This window comes from Vulpes lagopus, chromosome 18 (assembly GCF_018345385.1).
Source record: "Vulpes lagopus strain Blue_001 chromosome 18, ASM1834538v1, whole genome shotgun sequence".
NCBI lineage: Eukaryota > Metazoa > Chordata > Mammalia > Carnivora > Canidae > Vulpes > Vulpes lagopus.
The window spans coordinates 10038792-10061902 of NC_054841.1; the positions used below are offsets into that span (position 1 = coordinate 10038792).

General features: G+C 50.4%; 1 protein-coding gene across 7 annotated transcripts in view; it reads left to right on the forward strand.

The window, feature by feature from the left end:
- Positions 1 to 23111, forward strand: part of NFATC2 (nuclear factor of activated T cells 2) — a 161552-nt gene that overhangs the window by 97045 nt on the left and 41396 nt on the right. For all 7 annotated transcript variants that reach the window (XM_041733059.1, XM_041733060.1, XM_041733056.1 and 4 more), the window contains exons 6-9: positions 485 to 625; positions 17762 to 17817; positions 18213 to 18339; positions 20811 to 21500. In XM_041733059.1, the coding sequence (XP_041588993.1) occupies positions 485 to 625; positions 17762 to 17817; positions 18213 to 18339; positions 20811 to 21500 (1014 nt within the window). The remainder of the gene's footprint in view (positions 1 to 484; positions 626 to 17761; positions 17818 to 18212; positions 18340 to 20810; positions 21501 to 23111) is intronic.

A 23111-nucleotide genomic window follows, 5' to 3' on the forward strand; every position in this document is an offset into this window, starting at 1 on the left:
GTTTCGAAGACTCAGTTCAGAATTGCCAGTGAAGTCCCAAGCTGCTATGTCTAAACCCCGTAGGAACTGGGTCCTAGCGCTTAGCATGCATGATTCCTTCAAGAATTTGTTGACATCAGGTGCACGAGGAGAGGACACCCAGGCCAAGGGACTCTCTTATGAAAAAGCTGATTTGCCCTTTTATAAAATAAAGACCAAACCTCATTCGTTTTTCCTCCCTGCAAAGAGAACACACGTCTCTGTCCCTTGGTTCATGAAAACAAAATGTGTTGTTAGAAGAAAACCAGCCCAAATAACTTAGGGCACTTTTACGCTAACATGGCATTTCCAGAGTCAGTGGTTGCCGGGACCCATGGCTTCATGTTTGCCATGACAACAGGTGACAAAGATGGGCAGAGCGTGTCTGTTCGCCGTGAAATCGGAAAGCCTCTTGTGAGCGGACTTTTCCTGCCATCACCGTGACTTCTTTCTCTCTTGCCCTCAGCCCAGCGATCCGCCCACGAGCTGCCCATGGTGGAGAGACAAGACATTGACAGCTGCCTGGTTTATGGGGGCCAGCAGATGATCCTCACCGGACAGAACTTCACCGCCGAGTCCAAAGTCGTGTTTACTGAGAAGACCACAGGTCAGGGGGCTTTTTGAGCTCTTTTGTTGTCCGCTGGCACCATATCAAAGCACCATCTTTTTCTTCCAGACAGCAGCGATTGGGGGGATAGATTCTGTTGGGTCGTGCTTTCTGGTCTGCTCTTTCTGCTCACCACGAGCAGCTCCCCAGGCCTCCAGAGACTGATATCAGCACAGTTCACCATGCCATGTGCCATGATGTGGTCTGGGTTGTTCTGTTGGTTGGTGAGGTTGACCTCCACCCAAAACTCTTTTTTTTTTTTTTTCCTACTGTATTTTCACATAGAGAGGCGAACCTTTTCAACTTTTGACTATTATCAAAAAGGGAGGCCTTTCTCGGGACCTGAGTTCACACGCTCTGGCCCTGGATCTCCTAGGTGTAGATGCCAGCTTTGCTACTTGCTTCTTCTGTGATCTTAGGCACATCACCCCCCCCTTCTGTGCTTCATTTCCTTGCGTATAGGATGATAATAACAAAGGTTCCTACCCCACAGTATTGTCAGGAAGGCTAACCGGGTTAATACAGGTCGAGTAATTATAACAGCACCGGTTTATTGCAGGCCAATAAACATAAGCTACTTATGATTTTATTACAAATAGTGTTGCGCTGAATCTTCTCTAATACTTTTAGGATTAATTAACTAATCTTCTATACCCGAGTGTCCATTGTTGTGTACTTAGGGTTTATTCCTAAAGCGGAATTTTGGATAGTCATTTTGAGAGCTTTAATTACCTTCTGGAAATGTACGAATTGAAACTTCCATCAATCCCATGTTCGGAATGGTTTCACCACATCCCAGAAGTGCCATTTTTTTTTTTAAATTAAAAAAATACTTGCTGAATTGCTCTTTACTACACGCTCCTTTGCTGTGAGAGCTGTGATGTTTTTGTTTATTGGCCGTGTGTATTCTTCCTTCCATATATTGTCTGTTAATATCTTTTGCCAATGAGGACACGGTAAAAAGAGAATGATCTAAAATAGGATGAATTTCAAGTTATGCAATTATTTGTTAGTTATGGATGCAAGACCAACTTTTTTTTTCCCTAATGGACATGATTGCAGTAGGTTAATTCTAAGGGGGTATTATATTGATATTTGTTGACTGTCTTTAGGATGATTTGGAGATCATAGTAGGCAGGCTGTCCAGTTGTGAGGATTGTGCACTGCATAAGGGCACCTCGTCTAGGGACTACCATTCAAATGGGGATCCATCATCAGTGTGTTACTAAGACAGCTGCTGGCAAGAGGAAGTGGGATGTCTTAGGGAAGGGGTGTTTCTTCCCATTTCAACACAATGCCTTCTCCTGGGGTGGGGTGGGCTAGCTCTGTGACCAGACATGACATTAAGGAAGACTGTGGCAGTGGGGGCTGGAGATGGATGGGTGGGTTTGGGAGTGGTTTAAAGGGAATGGGATCTATCCCTGTGGGTTTGAGGAGTAGTAGTGGTATGGTGAGGGGTTAGGGATGCCAACATTTAAATGGGTGCATTGCATTCTATCCCATGTTTGTACAGTACTTTAGTTAGCTATTCCCATTTTATTATGCCTTAGGCTGCTCCCAACTCTGTGCTATTATGAGTAACTCAGTGATGAACATCCTCTACATCCCTTTAGTCAGCTAGGTAGGAGCTCATGCTCTTGAGCCAAAACCGAGCTCCACTGTTTCCTAGCGGTGTGACGATGGGCAGGTTATGTAACCTCCCTGGGCAATGATTTTCTCGTCTATACGATGACGAAGATGACAGTCCTACCTCATAGGGTGGCCATAGGATTAAAAATTTCTGCATGTTAAGTACTCACAACATGCGTGGTATATATAGTGCTCAAGATACATTAAGTAATGCTATTTGGTGTTATTTCCTAGGGTTAAGGCCTGCCTGTGGTGTCATGGCTTCATGGAGGCATGCATGGTTTTAAGCATCTTGCAGGGTGGCTTACTTTTCAGATGATGGAACAGTGAACTACTCTCTTCTGCAGGAATTTTCTAGGCTTTTGTAAATCAGAGGGCAAACCGATGTGGCTGGCATGTTGTGACAAAGCAGGCAGAGGTCAGAACAGAGAGGTCTCCCAGTGCCAGGTAGGGACATGGCCTTGGTTCGGTCAGCACATGGTCAGGGGGAGTCGTGGTGAGTTCTCCAGCAGGAGAGTGGCATGAGGTGTAGATGACCAAGCCCTCACTTGCTGCTCCAGTGTTGGTGCCTCCTGTGTGAGCAAACCGTCCTGCGCGCCTTCCGCTGACTTTCACCAGAAGCCTGTGGATTCGTAGCACCTGTTAGCAGAGGGGAAATGCTCATAAGACAGAGACGTCTTGTCAGCCACACACAGGTTGGCAGATGCTCTGGGGGTGGGGGTGGCTTGGAGGGAGGCCAGGTCCTACTAGGTCCCCCACGGATTTAGGAGCCAGCCAGTTGTCCTTGTCCCAAGAGCTCAGGCACTTGTGACGCCCTCTGAGGGGCACCAGTGAAGTGTTTGTTGAGTGAATGAATGATGGTTTTCCTCTCTAGCTTGCTGTCTCTTGGTTTCAGAGGAAATGTCACGGTTGACCTCCTGGTGGGAGGAAAACTCAGAGTCTGTTTCAATTTTGAAAAGTCGTGTATTAATAAGGAATAAGGAGTAATTAAGGAGTTAATAAGGAATAATAATAATAATAGTAGGTAGTAGTAGTAGTAGTAGCAGCCATGTCTGCTCTTTGCTGTCACTTTGCACGTTGTGGGCGGGGGATGAGGGACTCACCCACGGTTAACACCCACCATTGTCCTGGTGTCCAGCCTCCCGGTTTCCCTCTCCATAAAATGAGATGATAACGCCCCCTCCCCACAAGAGTTAAATGGATACACAGGCAGCATGCGCTTAGGGTGCAGAGTGTGCTCACTGAACGTTTGCTGTCGTTTGTACGCCCAGAACTATCATGGCTTGGGCCACCATCGACTCGATGGTTGCAAGCACAGGTTCTGAGCTCAGAAGGCCTGGGTTCGAATCCGTGATGTGCTTTCAGTAGCTTCGGCATCCTGGATAAGTCCCTTCACCTCTCCGAGCCCCTCTTTTGTAACATGCACGTGATTTACTTCTCGTGAGAGAGGATGGCATGAGTGGGTGGCACAGGTTGGGGCTCTTCGCCTAGATCTTAGCACACTGTAGATGCTCAGGAAACCTGAGTTTTTATTGTCAGCATTACATTTAGGCCATGGAAGAACAAAGACGGATGAGATTTTATCTCATGGCCCTAGGGGACTTTGAAAAACAATAAGCAACAATAAGGAACTATCTGCCAGGCCTTGTTCTAAGCACTTTGTGTGTATTACGGAATCTGATGCCTCCTGACAACCCTACCAGGTAGCTACTCTTCTCCTCATTTTCCTAACGAGAGCCTGAGCACAGAGAGGTTAAGTAACTTAGGGAAGATCACACAGGTGCCAAGTGGCAGTGCTGGATCCGGCACCCCTGACCATTAGCTCTTCTGAGGAAGCTCAGAACCAGGTTAATTTGCCTGAAGGCCCTTCAGCTGCTTTGAGCCACTGACATGAGCCATTTTGTGGTGAAATAGGTCCTTGGATTTTGCAGGGGGTCACTGGGTTCCAGAGGACCCATTCAGAACCCCTTCGTGCCTAGCTTAAAGAATCTTGGGTGAAGGTGGTTTCTGGATTGATGCCAGCAGACCAGCAGGGGTCTCGGAGATGCCCCTGTGCCCCCAGAGAGCCAGTGGCCTTCCCTCGTGGGAGTGTGTGGCTCCTCGGGGCTCCAACAGGCAGGGGGGGGCTAGTCTTGCGTTGCAGGGAGCTGCTCTTTTGACCCCAAGCCCTCGCCTCCTCGCCCAGGACAGCCTTCTGCAGGGGGAATCCCTGTTGCTCAACTTCGTTTTTCCAAAACGCATCTCCGTTCCCATCTCCATGGACAGCTTGGCTGGCAAGGGCGCTGCGGGGCGGGGCGGAGTGGAACGGACTGAAGTTTTCCAAGGAAGGGGAACCCCAGCTGGTTCTCACATTAAGGAAAGGTGACAGCCTCCTGGGCTAATCTTAGCCCCCACGTTGGGTCATCGGCACCACCAGCTCCAATGTTCTTTTTATAGCCGTCAACTGAAATGGGGTTGGCAGCTTCTACTCCAGCAGGATGACAAACTGGAGAGTGATGGAAAAACAGTAGGAGAGGGGCAGCATGGTGTTTCTTAAGTTAGAAAAGCTTGGTGTTTTGGAAAATGGCATCTTATTTATAGCAGCAGTAATAATAATGACTATTATATTATTTTTATTACTATTTTAAATTATTTTCACGACTTCCAGGAGCCTGTATGATCTGGCCCTTGCCCATCCCTCTGAATTCACGCTTTTTGGCCCAAACCCTTGCTCACTTGGCCATAGGTACACCTGTCTTCGTTCTGTCCTCAGACACCCCATGCTGGTTTGTGCCTCAGGACCTTGGCTTTCACCGTCCCCTCTTAGAATGTCCTTCCACCATTTCTTTACGAGGTTGCGTCCTCCTGTGTCTCTGAGGCTCAGCACAGAGGTGACTTTCTCAACAAGCGCCTCCTTGACCCTCTGCTCTGAAGTTGCTCTACATCCCCCTCCCCATAACCCCGTCACCTTGGTTACGTCACATTGTCCTGCTTTGTTTTCTGGGTGGCACCTTGCTCTGCTGAAATTATCTTGCCTGTTTGTTGATTCATTTGTTGTCTGGTCTCCCACACCAGACTCTTAGTACCTCGAGGGTGGGGACTCCATGTTTGCTGCTGTATCCACAGCATCTAGAACAATCCCTGTGCACATAGTAGGTATTCATTCATACTGTCCAACGGGTGTTTTCTCCTTTAATTGTCACATCGTCCCCAAGAGACAGGTGACATGGTCCCCGTTTACAGCCGAGGTAATAGGTCAGCCCAGAGCTGGTGACGGAGCTGGATGCCCAGGTGGTGTTAATCAGCATCCGCACCCCCCCCGTACCCCCCACCCCCACCCCAAGGAAGCTCTCTGGTCACGTCCACGAGGGCAAAGAGAAACCAAACAGGATGATCAGGGTCTTTCCTATTTACCGTCCTCGGTGATGGCCTAAAACCCTTCATATAGTCTCTGAAATGTAAAAAATGTGTAACCTTCCAGGCAGAGTTCAGGCGGAGAAGTCCAGGCTGTTCCTGACTTCAGCTGGTAACCCTGGCCCCCGGCCACCCAGGCCTCAGGCGGAGTTGGGGGTCCCAGCAAAACATTGCAAAACAGGAAAAAATCTAAGGACACAAAAATAAAAGTGATGTGGCAGCGGAAACAGGGTTGCCATGGCTTTGAGCGACTCGCCGCTTCTGGGTGGGATCCAATGTTTTGGAAGGTTCCTCCACATGACACAGGGTTTTGGAATCTTTCAGCTGGTAAATCTTTCTTAATTCAGGCCCCCGGCCCCAGCCAAGTAGCTCCCTGGCTCTCTGTGTCCTGCGGGGGTGTAGGTTGGAAACCTGCCTGCATCGGATTACTCAGCTTTGAAACTTAAATTGTTTGAAGAGAATTTGTGTTTTGTTTTGCTGGACGATTTTCTTGGAACAGTCTGATGGCAGAGGCTCCCATCACCTGTTGAGAGGGCAAATTGATTTTTTAGAAAGGAGGCGTGGGTAGCGGAATTCCCTCTTTCCCACTGAGTCATCATATCCTAATATGAGTCATTTTATTACTTGGAGGTTCCCAAAGGTTGTATTTTGGGCTTTGTTTAATAAATATAAATGCACATGCTTAAAATAATTTTTTTTTGCTAAATTAAGTATCTTTCCATGAATTAGTATCCTAGAAACCTTGGAACCACCTTAAGGAGGCATCTGCTCCTGCCACCTGTTTTTCTCTGCGGGTTCGGCTTCGCCCAGTGTGGCGTTGTCTAAAACAATAGACCTGGTGTGGGAGTCTCTCTAGACTGGGCTTCCCTCTGGGAAAGGTCAGACTCCAGGCTGGGCCGGGCCGGGGCATGGCTAAGGCCCCGCAGACCTCTGCCCTCGGTGACTCATGTCCACACTGTCATCGGCCCCCTGGGTTGAAGCCCACCACTTACACACAGTTGGCCGGGATGCCAGGCTTGCCTCCAAAGCCAGAGGCCAGGCCGTGGCCCCTAAGCCCCACTGGAGACAGAGCAAATGGTCTCATTTTCATCCCTTGCATGTAAGGACAGGCTTTTGGGTGAAAGAATCTGACAGTTCATTCTGTTTGGAAGGCTTTGAAAGAGGACACAGAGAAATGAGTTTTCGAGCTAACTTGGGTTCAAGCGTTTCCACCATCAGAAATTGTTCTTGGTGCTAACAGACCTTTGTGTAGATGGCAGTCAGGAGGCCGAAGTGCTCCCCTCCACACCCCGCCGCCACACACACCTGCAAGAAAATCATAAAGAAAGAAAGAAATTCTCTTTCATTAGTTAAAACTATTAGTTAAAACTAATAAAAGAAAACCATCTTTTATTAGTTAACACCCTTTTGTATTTTTTTCCTACATTTTTGGTTTCATGCTTTTTATTTTATTTTATTTTTCAAAGATTTATTTATTCATCAGAGACACAGAAAGAGAGAAGCAGAGACACAGGCAAAGGGAGAAGCAGGCTCCATGCAGGGACCCGATGTGGGACTTGATCCTAGGACCCCGGGATCATGCCCTGAGCTGAAGGCAGACGCTCAACCGCTGAGCCACCCAGGCATCCCTATTTTATTTTATTTTAAAGATTTTATTTATTTATTCATGAGAGACAGAGAGAGAGAGAAAGAGAGAGAGAGGCAGAGACACAGGCATAGGGAGAAGCAGGCCCCATGCAGGGAGCCCAATGTGGGATTGGATCCTGGGATTCCAGGATCATACCCTGGGCTGAAGGCAGATGCTCAACCACTGAGCCACCCAGGCATCCCAAGTTATATTTAAAAAATAAATAAATAAATAAATAAAAAATTGTCTATGTTTAAGGTAGAAGCAGTATAAGGAAGCTGGATTTTGGATCATCTAGCAGATTTGGCTCGAAGCCTGGATAGGCCCCATATTATGTGCTCTGGGACTCAATTTCCCCATCTCTAACATGGGATTCATGATATTTCAGCAATGCAAAGACAGCAAGGATCTCAAAGTGTCCCGCACATAATAGGTGTTCAGAAGAGGTCAGCTGACCTTCCTCGTGCCCTCTGGGAGCTCAGCTTACTGAAATGGAGCCAGGCAGGCAGGGCCGAGTTGGTTTCTCATCTGAGAGAAGAGTCCCTCTGGGCATGGGGGAGTCTCTCCTCTCGCCCCCCAGCCACCCCCCACCTGCTGTCACCGCCTCACCGAAGAGCTGGAGGGAGCTTGGGTGCTGGCTGCTCCCTGCCCCCATCGTACAGGTGGGGAAGCTGACTCACATGGTGAGGTTGACAGACTTCCTCAAGGTGGCAGAGCTTGTGGGTGGAGGGCTGGGTCCCCAGCCCCCACTTCCTGGTTCCCAGAGCGATGGGCTGGACGCAGCCGTTGGGGGGCACCCATAGGTGACTGCTCATTGCGGGGAAGAGTTGCCCCTATGGGGGGATGGAAGATGGGCGCAAATCCAGCCTCCGTGGGACCAACCCAGCGAGGCCCCTTTAGCCTCCTTCCACGCGCTCAGCCCCGGGCTTCCATGACACCCCCTAGGTATTTACCCAACACCTACTAGGTGCAGGTACTGCGCCAGGCACTAGGGACCCACCTCGGATGAGGTCCCTGCTCTCAGGGGGTGGGCAGTCTCAAACTTGCCCATGAGTGGGCCACTCCGCGATGGGGAAAGTGCTCTGAGGCCAGTTAAATGGGTTAGAGGAGCTAGACAAAGGGCTCGGGGGGTGGGGGGGCAGGTATGTAGGAGGCTCAGGGAAATTCAGATCTCAGACCACACTCTGTCCCGTGCAGCAGCACAGGGTTTGGGACATACTTGTAGTAAAAAGTGGTCACTGATTTCTGAAAATCAAATTTAACTGTAGTCTTAGATGTTAAATCTGGCCACCCTGGAGAGTGTGATCAGAGCGAGGGCTTCCTGGAGGAGGTGGCTTTGCACAGAGGCCTAAAGGCAGAAAAGAGGGATCTGTACAGACTGTCGGAGGAGGGTCATAGGTGGAAATAACTGCCCAGGGCCACTGTCCCAGCCTGGGGATGAGCTTGGGGTGTTTGAAGAAATGAAAGCAGGCCCTGGTGGCCACCCGGGGCAACATGAAGAGCACAGGGCGGCGGGGGTGGGTGGTGAGGACAACACCAACCAAACCTGGAGAGGTCACTGGGGTGGGGCGAGGGTGGGTGGCACCTAGGACATGCCCAGGGTTTTGTAGGCACGGAGAAGTGTTTGGATTTTGTTACAAAAGCAACTAGGAGGGGATCCCTGGGTGGCTCAGTGGTTTAGCACCTGCCTTTGGCCCAGGGCGCGATCCTGGAGTCCCGGGATCGAATCCCGTGTCGGGCTCCTGGCATGGAGCCTGCTTCTCCCTCTGCCCGTGTCTCTGCCTCTCTCTATATATGTCTATCATGAATAAATAAATGAAATCTTTTTTGTCCTAAGCAGGGGGGTGACAGGCTCTAATTTCTCTCGTTAAAGTCACCCTGGCAATCTGGATGAAGGACGGACTCAGGGCTGAGGGGACAAGGGGAAGGCGCTGTGAGCAAGTGCATGTGGGCGGCTGTAGCATTTGGGGCGGTGAGATCTCAGCCCCCGGCCCCTCCTGGCCCCCGGCCCCGTCCGCTCGGCCCGCTGAGCCCCCACACCCAGGGACTATACATGTTTCTGCTCATTAGCAGTGGGCAGGAGCAGACTGGAGGGACTCTGGCCATCTTCATTTAGCTAATTTTAAAAGCAGGGCCGGGGCTGGGAAGCATCACACATGGTTTCCTAACACAAACTGACACTTGGATTTCCTCCCCGTTTGCCTGGAGCCCAGGGGCGTGCTCACGGCCCTAGTGAGGACGGATTCGCTGTCCTCCTCCTGAAGGCTTCCTTGTTTCTCCTTCGAGTGCTGACAGGAGCCCGTGGCTCATCCAGGCTGGCTGCTGAGACCCCAGCCCAGACCCGATGCCAGCCCTCCCGCTTCCTGATGTTTCGGGTTCGAGAACTGTCTACAAAGCTGATGTGAGAGCAACTACAGGGTAGGGGCCCCGGGTCCCACAGACACGTTGCCTACTGGGGTGCGCCCTCTGGCACGGCGGCCCAGCCACTACGGAGCCTGGAATGTTCATCGAACCAGGCACATCCCCCACCCCGTGTCTCTCTGTGCTTGCACAGGCTTGCTAAGTCCTCTCTAGACTCATCCCCATTGCCCAAAGAACCTGGCTCTTTTCTCTTCCCCTCTGAGTAAGACTTGGAAGGGCCCGTTTCGTGCTGGCTGCCAGTCCCTGTTAATTTAGGACGGGGGAAGTTTGCCCAAACATCTGCTCGAGGGACTGAAGTCCTTCATTTCATCTCAGCCCAGAGCAGCAGAAGCGTACTTGGTCATCTTGGGCCTCCTCTGTCCTGGGCAGGTTTTCCCGGAGTCTCAGACCTGAGGTCTGGGTCGGGAAGTGGATTGTAGACAACTTAGCTGGGTTGGTCCAGCTGTTCGTGACTCAGTGTCTGCACCCTTATCCCAGGTGTCTTCCCCATCCCTCTGTCCCCCAAAAGGACTCTTCATGAAGGCTTCAGTCTCTCCTTCTGGGGTCTTTCTGTCAGAGAAGCCAGTGGTCTGGTTGTGGGCCAAGCCCTGGGAAATCCTGACGTCACTTTGTTCATTAAGGCCACTGGTGTTTCCCAAGTGCTCATTGTGTGCCAGACACGGTGGGGCTGGGATGAAGCAGAGAACCAGGCAGGTGCATGGCACTGGTCTCGGGAAGCCCACAGTCCAGCAGCAGAGGGAGACAGAAAACCATTAGGCCAAGAAGATGAGGCCAGAGGATGGAAGGTGATGGGGGACAAGTCAAGGAGGACGTCCCCAAGCAGAGCTGGAGGTCTGGGAAGGCACGGGTCTCAGTGACGTCTGCAGAGGAGCAAGTGTGGTTGTTGGGGGGAATGGGGAAGGCCGGTGTGGCCGGAGGGAGATGAGGGAGACAGAGTCTCCAGCCCAGGAGACATGAAGAAGCCTGAGTCCTCACTTGTGAGCAATGGTGAGCCTGCCGAGAGCAGGAAGGCGTGTGTGGCTTGTACCATGGTCCCAGCGACCTGCACGGGGCCTGCTGTGCGGTAGGAGCTTGGTCAGTGTTGGTGGTCCATGCTTGGCTTCTGTCAGAGACCGTGGCCCCAGAGGGTTCCCGGGAGACAGGCACTTGCAATATACTTTTACCTTAAGAGAAAAGATTTCTCTTAAAAAAAAAAAAAACCAACAACAACAACACTAAAAATGCACCTATGGAGCACCTGGGTGGCGCGGTCAATTAAGTGTCCAGCTCTTTGTCTTGGCTCAGGTCGTGATCTCAGGGTAGTGAGATCGAGCCCCACCTCGGGCTCTGAACTCGGCTCAGAGTCTGCTTGAGACTTGCTCTGCCCCTACACCCTGCACTCTCTTTCTCTCTCTCTAAAATGAACAAATATTTTAAAAAATATGCATGCAATGTATTTCCACCCAGTTTCCTGAATGGTGTTACAGAAGAGGTGCGTGTCTGGGCTGGGTCCATCCGCTCTGGCCACGGGGGTGTAGCCATGTGGACAGTGTGAGGTGTGTGTTCTCAGAGCTTGTACCACACATATGGGGCTGTGGTACTTACCAGTTCCTGCTCTTTAATGTAACAGGGACACGTTTCCAGGGCAGAGAATCGGATCACGCTAATTCTAAGTGCTGCCCAGTGTTCTCAGAGCTCATCTACCTGATATTCTATACCAGGGACAGAGGGCCTGTAATTACTTCAGCCCCCTATCCACGAAAACTTTCTGTGGCCGTTTTATCTATTCACCATGAGAGACGTAATATAATGCAGTGAAACAAGGAACTGGAACACCCACTGGAACACTTGGGTCAAGATGACCAGCAAGTTCTTCCTCCCCAGAGTCAGACCAATGGGACACCAAATTCTTGAAGGAGAATTACAGCAGTACTCACCGTGGGCTGAGCATTTTGCTAATAAGCATTTTACCTATAATCTATTTGAATGTTGGCCAACTCTTTGAAGTCAGTAAATGAACTTGACCATTTTGCTTAGGAGGAAACTAAGGCACAGAGGGGTTAAGCTGCCACTCAAAGGCCACACAGCAAGTGAATGGCATTGGTTGAGCTTGAACCTGGAGGGAGTGAGTTCAGGCAGAGAGCGCCCTGCCAGCGTTTATGGAGAGTTCCTCTGACTCCTGGAAGCTCAATTCAGAGGATGGGATTAGGGTGTTCTCTTGATGAAACCCCAGGACTCATGCTCTGCAGGATGCAGGGTGGGGGAAGGGAAGATGAGCCCAGGGAAATGGTCTTGAGGTATTTTGCAAACCATGCACTTCCCGTAGAGATCATTTCCCTTGAGTGTGCCTTCCATGTGCTACCTAAAATTGAGGACGGCAGTGTCAGCTTTCAGTTCTCTTTGGGGACTTGTCTCTTGGAGCTCAGTGCAGACTGCACTGGAGATGCACAACCAGGCTGGAGTCCTGAAGCTGCCCTCTGGGCTTCTGGTGCTTAAAGACAAAACGGAAGAAGCTGGGCCCCTGGGTTTGGCTCATGATTTAGGTGTTTTTTTCTTTTTTGTTTTTTAACGAATTATTTATTTATTTGAGAGGGAGAGAGAGCGAGCGAGCATGTGCACAAAGCAGGGAGGGACAGAGGGAGAGAGAGAGAGAGAGAGAGAGAGAGAATCCTAAGCAGACTCCCCGCTGTGTGCAGAGCCTGATGTGGGGCTCGACCTCACAACCCTGAGATCAAGACCTGAGCTGAAACCAAGAGTCGGACACTTAACTAACTGAGCCAACTGAGCCTCATGGTTTAGGTTTTGATTTTTCATTCTTGTGAGCTTTCTGTCTCTTTCTAAAAGTTGGGATAATGGTGGGAAGACCCATTTGAAAGGAAAAAAGTCCGGCACCATCTATACCTGCCTCCTATGACAGACACTGTCCCTTTGTGAATTCCCTCTACTTGTGCCCGTAGGCAAGAATATTTATAATTCATAATTATAAGCAGAGAAATGTGTATTATTTTCTGATTAAAATATGCTTGTGGTTTTTTTGTTCCCCAATCATGACACATTGTGGAATAAATGCAAAAAATGATAAGACAGTATTTAAATGCTATGTTGCCATGAGCCATAATAATGATGCACACGAACATCTGCTCCACATTTATCCTGTGCCACGTGTCTGTCTGGCAACGAACCTGTGAGGTATGGGTCCTGTGATTGTCCCCATATTTTGGATCAGAGGCAGAGAGAGGTAAAGTGTCTTATCCAAGTGCACACAGCTAATTGGGCCTGTGGCCTGTAGGGTGGCTGAGAGGTGTTTTTAATTAGGTGTGGCCATTTCAAAATGAGATTTCACTTGAAATACAGGGATTCCAAGCTGGGTCTGTCTCCTCTGGAGTTTGGGGTTCGCAGGAACAAAGCAGACAGCGCTGTGGTGCCACGGAGGGGAACTCTGTTCTGGCCACGGAACATGCCCGAGCCGGCTTGGGTTACAGTAGCCCGTGTAGTTGAAGACCCGACAGAGAACACTGGGCAGAGTTTTTTCTTCCCGACCTACTGTCTGGGGCTCCAGCAGTGGGGTGAGGCCTTGAGCCACGCCACGGTCTTCCTTCAGAGGCCTCCAGAAGCCCTACCTGGTGGGGGTCCTGTTTGTTCTGCTTGGAGCCCAGAGAAAGGGGGCAGCAAGGAGGGAGAGTTTTTAAGTGAGCGGCTGTAGAGGGACATCCCTGTGTAGCCCAACCTGGGGAGGGCCCTGTGGACACATGTCCCTCCTGGGCATGTGGTTCTGATACTTTTTTTTTTTTAATTTTATTTATTTATTCATGAGAGACGGGGGGCGGGGGGCAGAGACACAGGCAGAGGGAGAAGCAGGGTCCCTGCGGGGAGCCTGATGCGGGACTAGTTGTGTGACCCCGGGATCACGCTCTGAACCAAAGGCAGACACTCAACCACTGAGCCACCCACGTGTCTCAAAAATCTGCATTTTCTTGGTGAAACCTCATTTTGAAATGGCAGCAGCTAATGAAAAAAACGTCTGAGCTACCTTACAGGCCATAAAACAGGCCTGGTCTCAAGGGTGGGGCCAGTGGCTTTTGAAAAAAATTGTAAGCTGTGCATATTACAATAGTGGTCATTGTAACCATTTGCCAGTGTACCATTCAGTGCCATTAAATCACTCACGGTATTGGTCCACCATTGTCGCCGCTGTCGGTTTTCAGGACATTTTCATTTTTTGAAACAGAAGCTCTGTCCGCATTAAACAGTCTCCCCTCTCCCACCCCTCCCCGTTGGCCTCTGATAACCTGCGTTCTTCTTTCTGTGTCTGTGCATTTGCCTGCTCTGTGTCCCTCTTGTAAGGGGGTTTAGGTAATACTGTCCTGCATCGAGCCTGTTTCACTCAGCATCACGTGTTCAAGGTCCATCCGTGTTGGATCGTGCGTCCAAATTTGCTTCCTTTTGGAGGCTGGAGGCTGTTCCACTGTATGTGCGAATAGACCACATTTCGGTTGATGCATTTGTCTGTCCATGGACCTCTGTCTCCTCTGAAGAAGCGTCTGCCCCAGAAAATACCTAGGTTGTGACTATTGCAACCATCTTTTTTTTTTTTTTTAATTTTTATTTATTCATGATAGTCACACACACAGAGAGAGAGAGGCAGAGACACAGGCAGAGGGAGAAGCAGGCTCCATGCACCGGGAGCCCGATGTGGGACTCGATCCCGGGTCTCCAGGATTGCGCCCTGGGCCAAAGACAGGCGCCAAACCGCTGCGCCACCCAGGGATCCCTATTGCAACCATCTTAATTCTGATTGTGCTGACAAATGGTTGAGCACTAGGGTATGGAATAAGGGAAACATGGCCTTTGAGGACAGTGGAGGAGGCAAATGCACACTTTTTAGGAGAGAGAGGTGATGGTGGGGTTGCCCGGGGTGCCATGGGCACCGTGGCTTGGCTTCCCCGGGAGAGGCTGCAGCTCAGGGGTGAAGGATGCGCTGCCTGGAGTGCCTGCCCAGTGTCCTTCCTTCACTTGGTGGAGGAGCTGCACAGGGATCCAGAAAGCACATCACGTGGGCGGGATAAGGAGAACCGGGCCAGCTGCCTGCGTTCAAATCTGGCTCCCCGTCCTCGGGCCAGTGCCTGAGTGTCCTCACCTACCAAACGGAGGTGATGATCAGACCTGCGGTATAGGATTGTTGGATCAGATCAGCCCATACTGACGGTGCTCAGAAGCAATAGCTGTTATTCCTCCTAGGGGTGAGGTCGTGAAAATGGGGCCCATGGAGGCCAGGACAGGGTGGGTGGGGTCTTCAAGGCCTCTGTGCTTGCTCAGAGGCTATCTGCTGTCACAGGGGGAGCAGGGGAGCCTTTGAGAAGATGCACATGAACCTTTGTGGTGGATGTGGCCCTGGAAAGATCTTACCTGCGGAGAACTTTCCCTGAGCCTCCCAGGAAGCTGGTCTTCCTGTCTCTGCTTAATGACCTTGAGCTTTTCTCCTCAAAAGCATCTCTTTTGTTATTGGACTGTGCCAGTTATTGTGTAAGGACTGGGATTTCGTGACTGTTTGCTTCCTGCCATTGGACAAACCATGGTTCTTTCTCTGGGCCTCAGTTTCCCCATCTGATGGTGTCGGGATGGCTAATTCCTAAAAGTAGTCCCAAGCACCTGGGCCCTGGAATTCTGTGGCTCTTCGTGGGTAGAATCTTACTTATTATGTACGCCCACAGGAGATTGGAAAAAAAGTGAATTTTAAGGAGAAAGGCCACCTCTCATTTCTCTTGGGTCCCTGGACCAGGAGAAGAGACCCCGTGAGAATCCTCTTTCTGGGGACATCAGAGTGCCACTTTGTGCTTTGCCTCTCACTTGCTGGTATGAGTCAGGAAGAGAGCTGGGGATGGAGACGATGGACCCAGCTTAATAGGTCCTGATGCTATTTCCCAGCTACTTCTCCCTTTCCTCCCAATGATGAGACTCCGGAAAACTGTGCTTTCTTTTCAAAGTGGGTCAGAGTCTCCAGGGAAATGAGCCGAGCTGAAGCAGCCAAGATATTACTGATGACAGAGCTCAGTTCAGCCAATGAGAGGCCAGGGAGGAGGTGGCACACCAGACATCAACACGTTATTGTCTGTTTCCTCGATTAATTTGTTATTTGATCTCCTGACTTCGAGCTCGCGTTGTAGTTAGTGAGTAAGAATGCACTTTACGACATGAACCCATGCCTCACTCGAACCACCACCTGAAAGACGGGCACACGTCTCTGTGGATGAGTTTTGACTTTTCATAAAGGGGTGAGGATTTTTTCTGACTAGTTCTGTCCAGGGCTTTTCACCTGGAAAGTACCCAGTCTTGGTGACCTAACTTCAAATTCCTTAAAAAAAAAAAAATTATTTATTCATGAGAGACACAGAGAGAGAGAGGCAGAGACAAAGGCAGAGGGAGAAGCAGGCTCCCTGCAGGGGGAGCCCGGTGCGGGACTCGATCCCAGGACCCCAGGATCATGCCCTGAGCCAAAGGCAGATGCTCAACCACTGAGCCACCCAGCCCCCCCTAACTTCAAATTCCTTGATGTCCACCCACCATCCTTTCTTGCCTTCTTTTGAGCATGGCTGACGTTGGCCCTTGGAGCTGCTGATACTTTGGCGTGCTCAGACATGAGATGTTTAGTAGGCACCTGCAGTGTCGGGTTTTGAGGAGATGGTGGTGACTCTGCCTTGGTCCCTCCCATCATGGTGAGAGTTGGTACATGGACCACACTTACTCTCTTTTCTTTTGACATAAGTCCATGTCTCCCTTAATCACTTCAGGAGTCCAGTAGAACTCTAAGGCCAAGGCTTGGAGACGTCCTCATTACTGAGGGCTCCAGCTAGCTCCTTGCCTTTGTTGCTAAGATCCTCTACATTGCTTCAGCTTTGGTAGCAATCACTTTATTCATTATTAGTTGCGGAAATATATTCTATACTAGGAAGTCCAACTAATGCTTGGAAACCAGATTTCTTTGGGTGAACCTTAAGAGCCAAGACTATGTGGATTCAAATCTAAACTATCATGGAAGATGTTACTTGTTGTGCTTAAAACAGGGGAGAGGGAGGGTTGTGTGGCCAAATATTGGGACATGGTATTTACCTCAGCCCACCTCAGAGAGTTACACTGCATGTGAGCAGATTAAAGGCTCTGAGAAGTCCTGCAGTAAAGAAACCCATTTGACATTGACTCAGCATTTTCCAAACGCTTATTAGCTTTAGAATTTGTTTCCCTATCCTCATAAACCCATTTAATATTCTTCGGAGCCAGCGTTCCACAAAACACCCTGGAAACACTTGTGGAAATGATTTGTTTCAGCCGAAAACTGCCCAATGGCCAATGTAGGTGGTCAGAAAAAGAAATCTGTTATTTGCAGATGCAGAGTTTTGTTTGGCCCAACTCGTTGGCCCCAAACTGAGGAATTAGTGCTCTTCTCCAGGGAAGGAGAGTTCACTCCTGAGCAAAACCTCTCATCGATTATTGTAATGAGTCATGCGAAATCCAAGCTGTTGCCTGAAAGGTGAGGGGTGGGCTCCTACGCTTCCACCATCTCCAGGGACTCATAAGCTGGGACATCATTTAAGGCTCTTAGAGCAGAATATGTGAGCCACCTGTGTTCCCAGACAATCAAGAAGCCACATATGGGGCAGCCAGTGATCCATAATAGGGCCCCTCTGACTGTCTTGGCATGTGCAGGACATTTTGGAACTAGTCTTTGGTTGAACAAAGCATAGAGTTATGTATAATGTGTAACAATACTGCTTTTTTTTTTTTAAGAAAGATATAATAGACATCAAACATAACAGCAGTGGGGTGATGGGCAATTTTTGTTCTCTTCTTTCCCTCATTACCTATGGGTACCCAGCTTTCTATTGTCAACATGCACTCCCTGTGGAAAAAGAAATATGTGTAAATAAAAATACATGTGTGTTCAAATAGGCATGCGTAACACAAGCGCACATGTACACCTTGCTTGGATGACATATGCATAAACCAAGATAAATATAAGTTGGTGAGTTTGGGTCTTAAATCCTTGGTTTCTCACAGTTGCCTCAAAGTGTGTCCCTTTTTAATTTTTCCAGATGGGCAACAAATTTGGGAGATGGAAGCCACGGTGGATAAAGACAAGAGCCAGCCAGTAAGCACACGGACGAGATGACCGAGCGCCCTGTCTTGTTTCCTTCCCATCTCCCTTGTGCTCTCTTTCCTTCTTTTTTTTTCCCCCTCCTTCATCAAAGTCTCAGTGCTTTGGACCAAATAGGCACTCAGTAGGTATTAAATCGACAAATCCATCGAACATTTATCGAGCACCCGGCCCTCTAATTTGTAATTGTGGCATCATAATATACTTTGGTAGAGTAAGTGGTAATCCTTTCTTTGCTGCAGCTGGAAGGTCAAGTTCCCCTTAGAGAGAATTTCACCTGTAAGCGTACAGGATGTGTCTTGACTCCTTTTAGTTGAGCTGGCTTGATGTGCCTTGCGTAGGAAGGTAGGCATTGTGCAGTGAAGTTGATAATAGCTCCTTCCTTCCAGAACATGCTTTTTGTTGAGATCCCTGAGTATCGAAACAAGCACATCCGTGCATCGGTGAAGGTGAACTTCTATGTCATCAATGGGAAAAGAAAACGAAGTCAACCTCAGCACTTTACCTACCACCCAGGTAAGGAATCTTCTCTGAAGGCCCCTTTGGTGTTGAGAGGCAGCACAGGCATGTGGTGAGGACACATGAGGTTGGCTTCCAGCTGGGTGACCTTGGGCAGGTGACTCACCCTTTCTGAGCCTCCATTGTCTCATCTGCCAGATGGCACCTTCCTTATAAGACTTAGAGAAGCCAAATGCATGTAAAGTGCTTAGCACAGTGCACAGTAAGCAGATATGGATGATATTAGCTATTATTGTTAATAATTTCCTTTGGGAGGGCAGAGTAGGAGGGAGGCACATGTGGATTTGCTCAACAGAAGGTTGCAAAGCTGATGACTCCTGTCCATGTCTTAGATTTGCTCATGATTTGGTGAATGAACATGCCCTGAAACCTGCAGAATCTTTAGTGGACCCCACAGAGGGTGGTCACCCTGTGCCCCAGAGGAATTCCTGGGTAGGTAGCCCGGCCAGGAGGTCTCATTCCCACAAAGGACTACAGTTGGAAAAAGAGTGTCAGGGGCCATTTTGCATGCATTCATTCGTTCAGAAAATCTCTGAGTGCCATATCTGAGGCACTGTTCTTGGCTTGGAGATAACAGTAGTGAACAAAACCTAAAAAATCCCTATCTTCATTGGAGCTCGTGTTCAAACGGGGGATTATGATAAAATATAAATTGATCAAAGGTGATTCAGAGAGCAGGTAATATTGAGATGTCAGATTATCACTGGGGCTGCAGAGATGGCCTACAAGCTTCCCAAGGCTGACACAGGCCTGCTAGCCACCTTTCCAGGAGTGGAAACCTATAATCCAAGACTATCACCCAGGTGTAATTTCCATCCTGTGACAGTGTCGCGTGGAGCCTCTGCGCTGCCGGCAGCATGAGACCAAGGGGACCATCCTGGCAGCCCAGGCTTGATGGGCTTTGGCTTTGGTGGAGTGTGTCCATAGATTTGCTTGGTCTCTCTGGCCATTGTACCTTGATCCCAGGGCTGACATGACATGCCGTTAGTGGCAGGGGCTTGCAGGAACCCAAAACTGTGTAGAGGAGAATCTCTGAGAAGGTTCTAGACTAAAGCTCAATGCTCAATGATCCTTTTTTTTTTTTTTAAAGATTTTATTTATTTATTCATGAGAGACACAGAGAGAGAGGCAGAGACACAGGCAGGGGGAGAAGCAGGCTCCCTGTGGGGAGCCTGATGCAGAACTCGATCCCAGGACCCCGGGATCACGACCTGAGCCAAAGGCAGACGCTCAGTCATTGAGCTACCCAGGCGTCCTCAATGATCCTGTTTAACATAGAGGTTTTCCCTGTGTTCTATGGCACTCTCACCTCGTGTTTGTGGTCAGGAGGCCTCCCTGGGCTTGGCATTGGCACCTGCATGCCTGAGCGGGAATTCAGTCTTCCAGGTCGGCCAGGGACTGCAATGATGGTCTTTAAAGGACAATTTGAGAAACAATCGCTGGTTGGTGTCCAATCAGTCTTTAGCTCTAGTGGCTGAACCTCCTTGCTGTCTCTACTTCCTGATGCCTGATGGTTCCCAAACGTGGTTACCATCCTGTACCCACCACATTCACTCCAGTGGGGAAACTGGTTCTTCAGCTCCTGGGACTGGCAATGCTTTAGGAAGGGATGCTGGAGGAGTACAAGTTCTGGAGACCGTCCTAGGTGGAGAGAGAAGCTGCAACGGCACCAGTGCTGATGGTGGAAAGCTAGTAATAATAACAGCAAGCATTGAGCACTTACTGTATGCCAGTCACTGTGCTAAATTCTTTCCACTCATCTCATTTCATCTTTCCAACAACCCCATGGGGCCCAGGGGTGTGCTTGTTACTGCCAGGTAACAGATGGGGAAACTGAAGCCTAGGCCAGCAGGTCTCACTGCCCCCAGAATACTACAAAACTGAGATGGATCCACCACCATTCGGTCATTCCTATTTCCTGAAAACATCTGAGTGCCACTTGAGTGCCAGGCACTGTTTTAGGTGCTTATGGACACAGCATGGGACAAAACAGATGCAAAAAATCCTCCCTTTGAGCATCCGACAGTCTAGCAGATAATAAGTAAGCACATGAAACATCCAGAATATTTCAGGGCGTGGTAAACATTACCAGGGACAGCAGGCAGAGAACAGGGACTGAAGTGCTAGGGCAGGAGGAGGAGGGGGTATAATTTCAGTCAAGCCTTCCTGTCCAAGCTCTGCCCCTGGGAAAAGCCTGCGAACATCCCGGGGCTGAGACAGACCTACCAGCCATCTTTCCACTATTGGAAAGACCCACCATTCGTGGTCATCATCCAGGGTAAAATTTCTACGTAAGACAATTACACAGGGAGGCTCTTGTCCAAGGCTAATAAGTGACAGAGCCTGGGGCTCTGATCCCACCTACTTGGACTCCCAAGGCCACGTTCCCGGCCCCAGTGCTCGGATCCTCTGTGTGCACCTGTGGCTCACTAAGAAGGGTGCACCCCGTGTGCTTCTCTCTCTCCCAGTCCCAGCCATCAAGACGGAGCCCACTGATGAATACGACCCCACCTTGATCTGCAGCCCTGCCCACGGGGGCCTGGGGAGCCAGCCTTACTACCCACAGCACCCGATGGTGGCAGAGTCCCCCTCCTGCCTCGTGGCCACCATGGCGCCCTGCCAGCAGTTCCGCTCGGGGCTCTCGTCCCCTGATGCCCGCTACCAGCAGCAGAACCCGGCGGCCGTCCTCTACCAGCGGAGCAAGAGCCTGAGCCCCAGCCTGCTGGGCTACCAGCAGCCGGCCCTCATGGCCACCCCCCTGTCCCTGGCGGACGCCCACCGCTCGGTGCTGGTGCACGCTGGCTCCCAGGGCCAGGGTTCCACCCTGCTGCACTCGTCTCCCACCAACCAGCAGGCCTCGCCGGTGATCCACTACTCGCCCACCAACCAGCCGCTGCGCTGCGGCAGCCACCAGGAGTTCCAGCACATCATGTACTGCGAGAATTTCGCGCCCGGCACCGCCAGGCCCGGCCCACCTCCCGTGAGTCAAGGTCAGAGGCTGAGCCCGGGGTCCTACCCCACGGTCATCCAGCAGCAGAACGCCACCAGCCAAAGAGCCGCCAAAAACGGACCCCCGGTCAGTGACCAAAAGGAAGTATTACCTGCAGGAGTGACAATTAAACAGGAGCAGAACTTGGACCAGACCTACTTGGATGACGGTAAGATGCTTGTTTTTTCTTGTTGCCCATAAGGACAGGGCCCCCAAAGTATCCTCCCCCCACCCAGTAAGTTCACGCTGTGGCCTGGGTATCCATCCACCTGCCCCCTGCTTTGGGCCTCCGAGTCTCCCTCTTAATGTAAAGGGGTTGACTGAGATAACCCTTACTGCCTCACTCAACTCTGTGTGCACGAGTCCTCTCCCAGCAGGACCTTGGGGGTGGCTGCTGAGAGTTTAAGAGGTTTCGCCATAACCACTGCAACAGAAAGAGCAAATGAGGGCAGTTCTGGCCAAAGGAGGGCTCCCTGGGTCATGAACTGGGGCAGTTTAACCGCTTCCACTCTCTTTGCGTTGCCAAGTTTAGACCAAGAATAGACAAACAGAAAGGAAGGAAGGCAAACCTTTTATTCCCGTAGAGAGAAAGAGAGAGAGAGAGAGAGAGAAAAAAAAAAAGTCCTGCTTCATAGCCCTCTTTTGTGTATTTGGGGGAGGGGAGCAGAGAAAGGGAAGGAGCGAGTCCGCTGGAAAGTGGAGCATGAATGGGGGGCTTGCAGGCAGGCTCCGGGCATCTCTGTGCCATGTGCCAGTGGAACAGAGAGGCGCATTGACGGGAGGGAAACAGCGGGCTTCCGTTGTGGTGAGCCCGGTTGCTGGGGTGGTTGGGCCGGAGCAAAAGACTCAGGGCAGCTTTGTGTGAGTCTGTAGGTGCCTGAGTTTGGGGGAGGACATTGGGGGTAGCGGGGGCGGGGTGCCAGCTGGAAGGTAGTCTTGGCGGAGTGGCTGTGTCTGTGACAGTGGTCTGTGATCTCAGGGAGGAGGGGCCCATTGTGCTAGAGGACTCACCTGGGATCAGCCAGGTGCGGCTGATGGACAGAGAGGGCGGCAGGCAGAGCGATCCCCCCCACCAGCATCTCCCCGCCCCCCACCCGCAGGGGCTCCAGAGAAAAGAAAACAGGTGGTGTGAGCTCCTTAGTAGAAGGAAAACCTACACCACTGGCTGCCATCCACAGCTCCAGCTTTGCATTTTGCAGGCGGCAGCATCTGATAGACCCCAAAACCTCAATTATTTAGGGAAATTTACTCTCAGGAACCCAGCCAGGTAATAGGAAAGGAAGGCAGAAAGCTTCAAAATGGCCACAACAGTTATCCTAGAAACCAGATACTAAGAATCAGACCCTTCAGTGGCAGGAATCCTCGGGCACTTCTCAGACTGTTGACTTTGACTCGGTGGAGAGTTTTGACGATCTGGGTGATGGGGGGTTCCGGGACTTCTAGTAGTTTGTACATCCTCTCTCTAGTGCAACTATTGGTCACACACCCAAGCCCCATCAAGCAAAGATGTCTAGGGTGACTTGGTATAGGGTCAAACTGCCCTTGCAAGGCTGACCTCAGGGTATTGCCGTGTGAATAATTGATCTGTCTCATCCTGAATATTCAAACACAAGTCGAGGTAGGGCACTGTACTTGGGTTTTAAAAGGGAGACCATGGGCAGCCCGGGTGGCTCAGCGGTTTAGTGCCCCCTTCAGTCCAGGGCCTGATCCTGGAGACCCGGGATCGAATCCCTCATCAGGCTCCCTGCATGGAGCCTGCTTCTCCCTCTGCCTGTGTCTC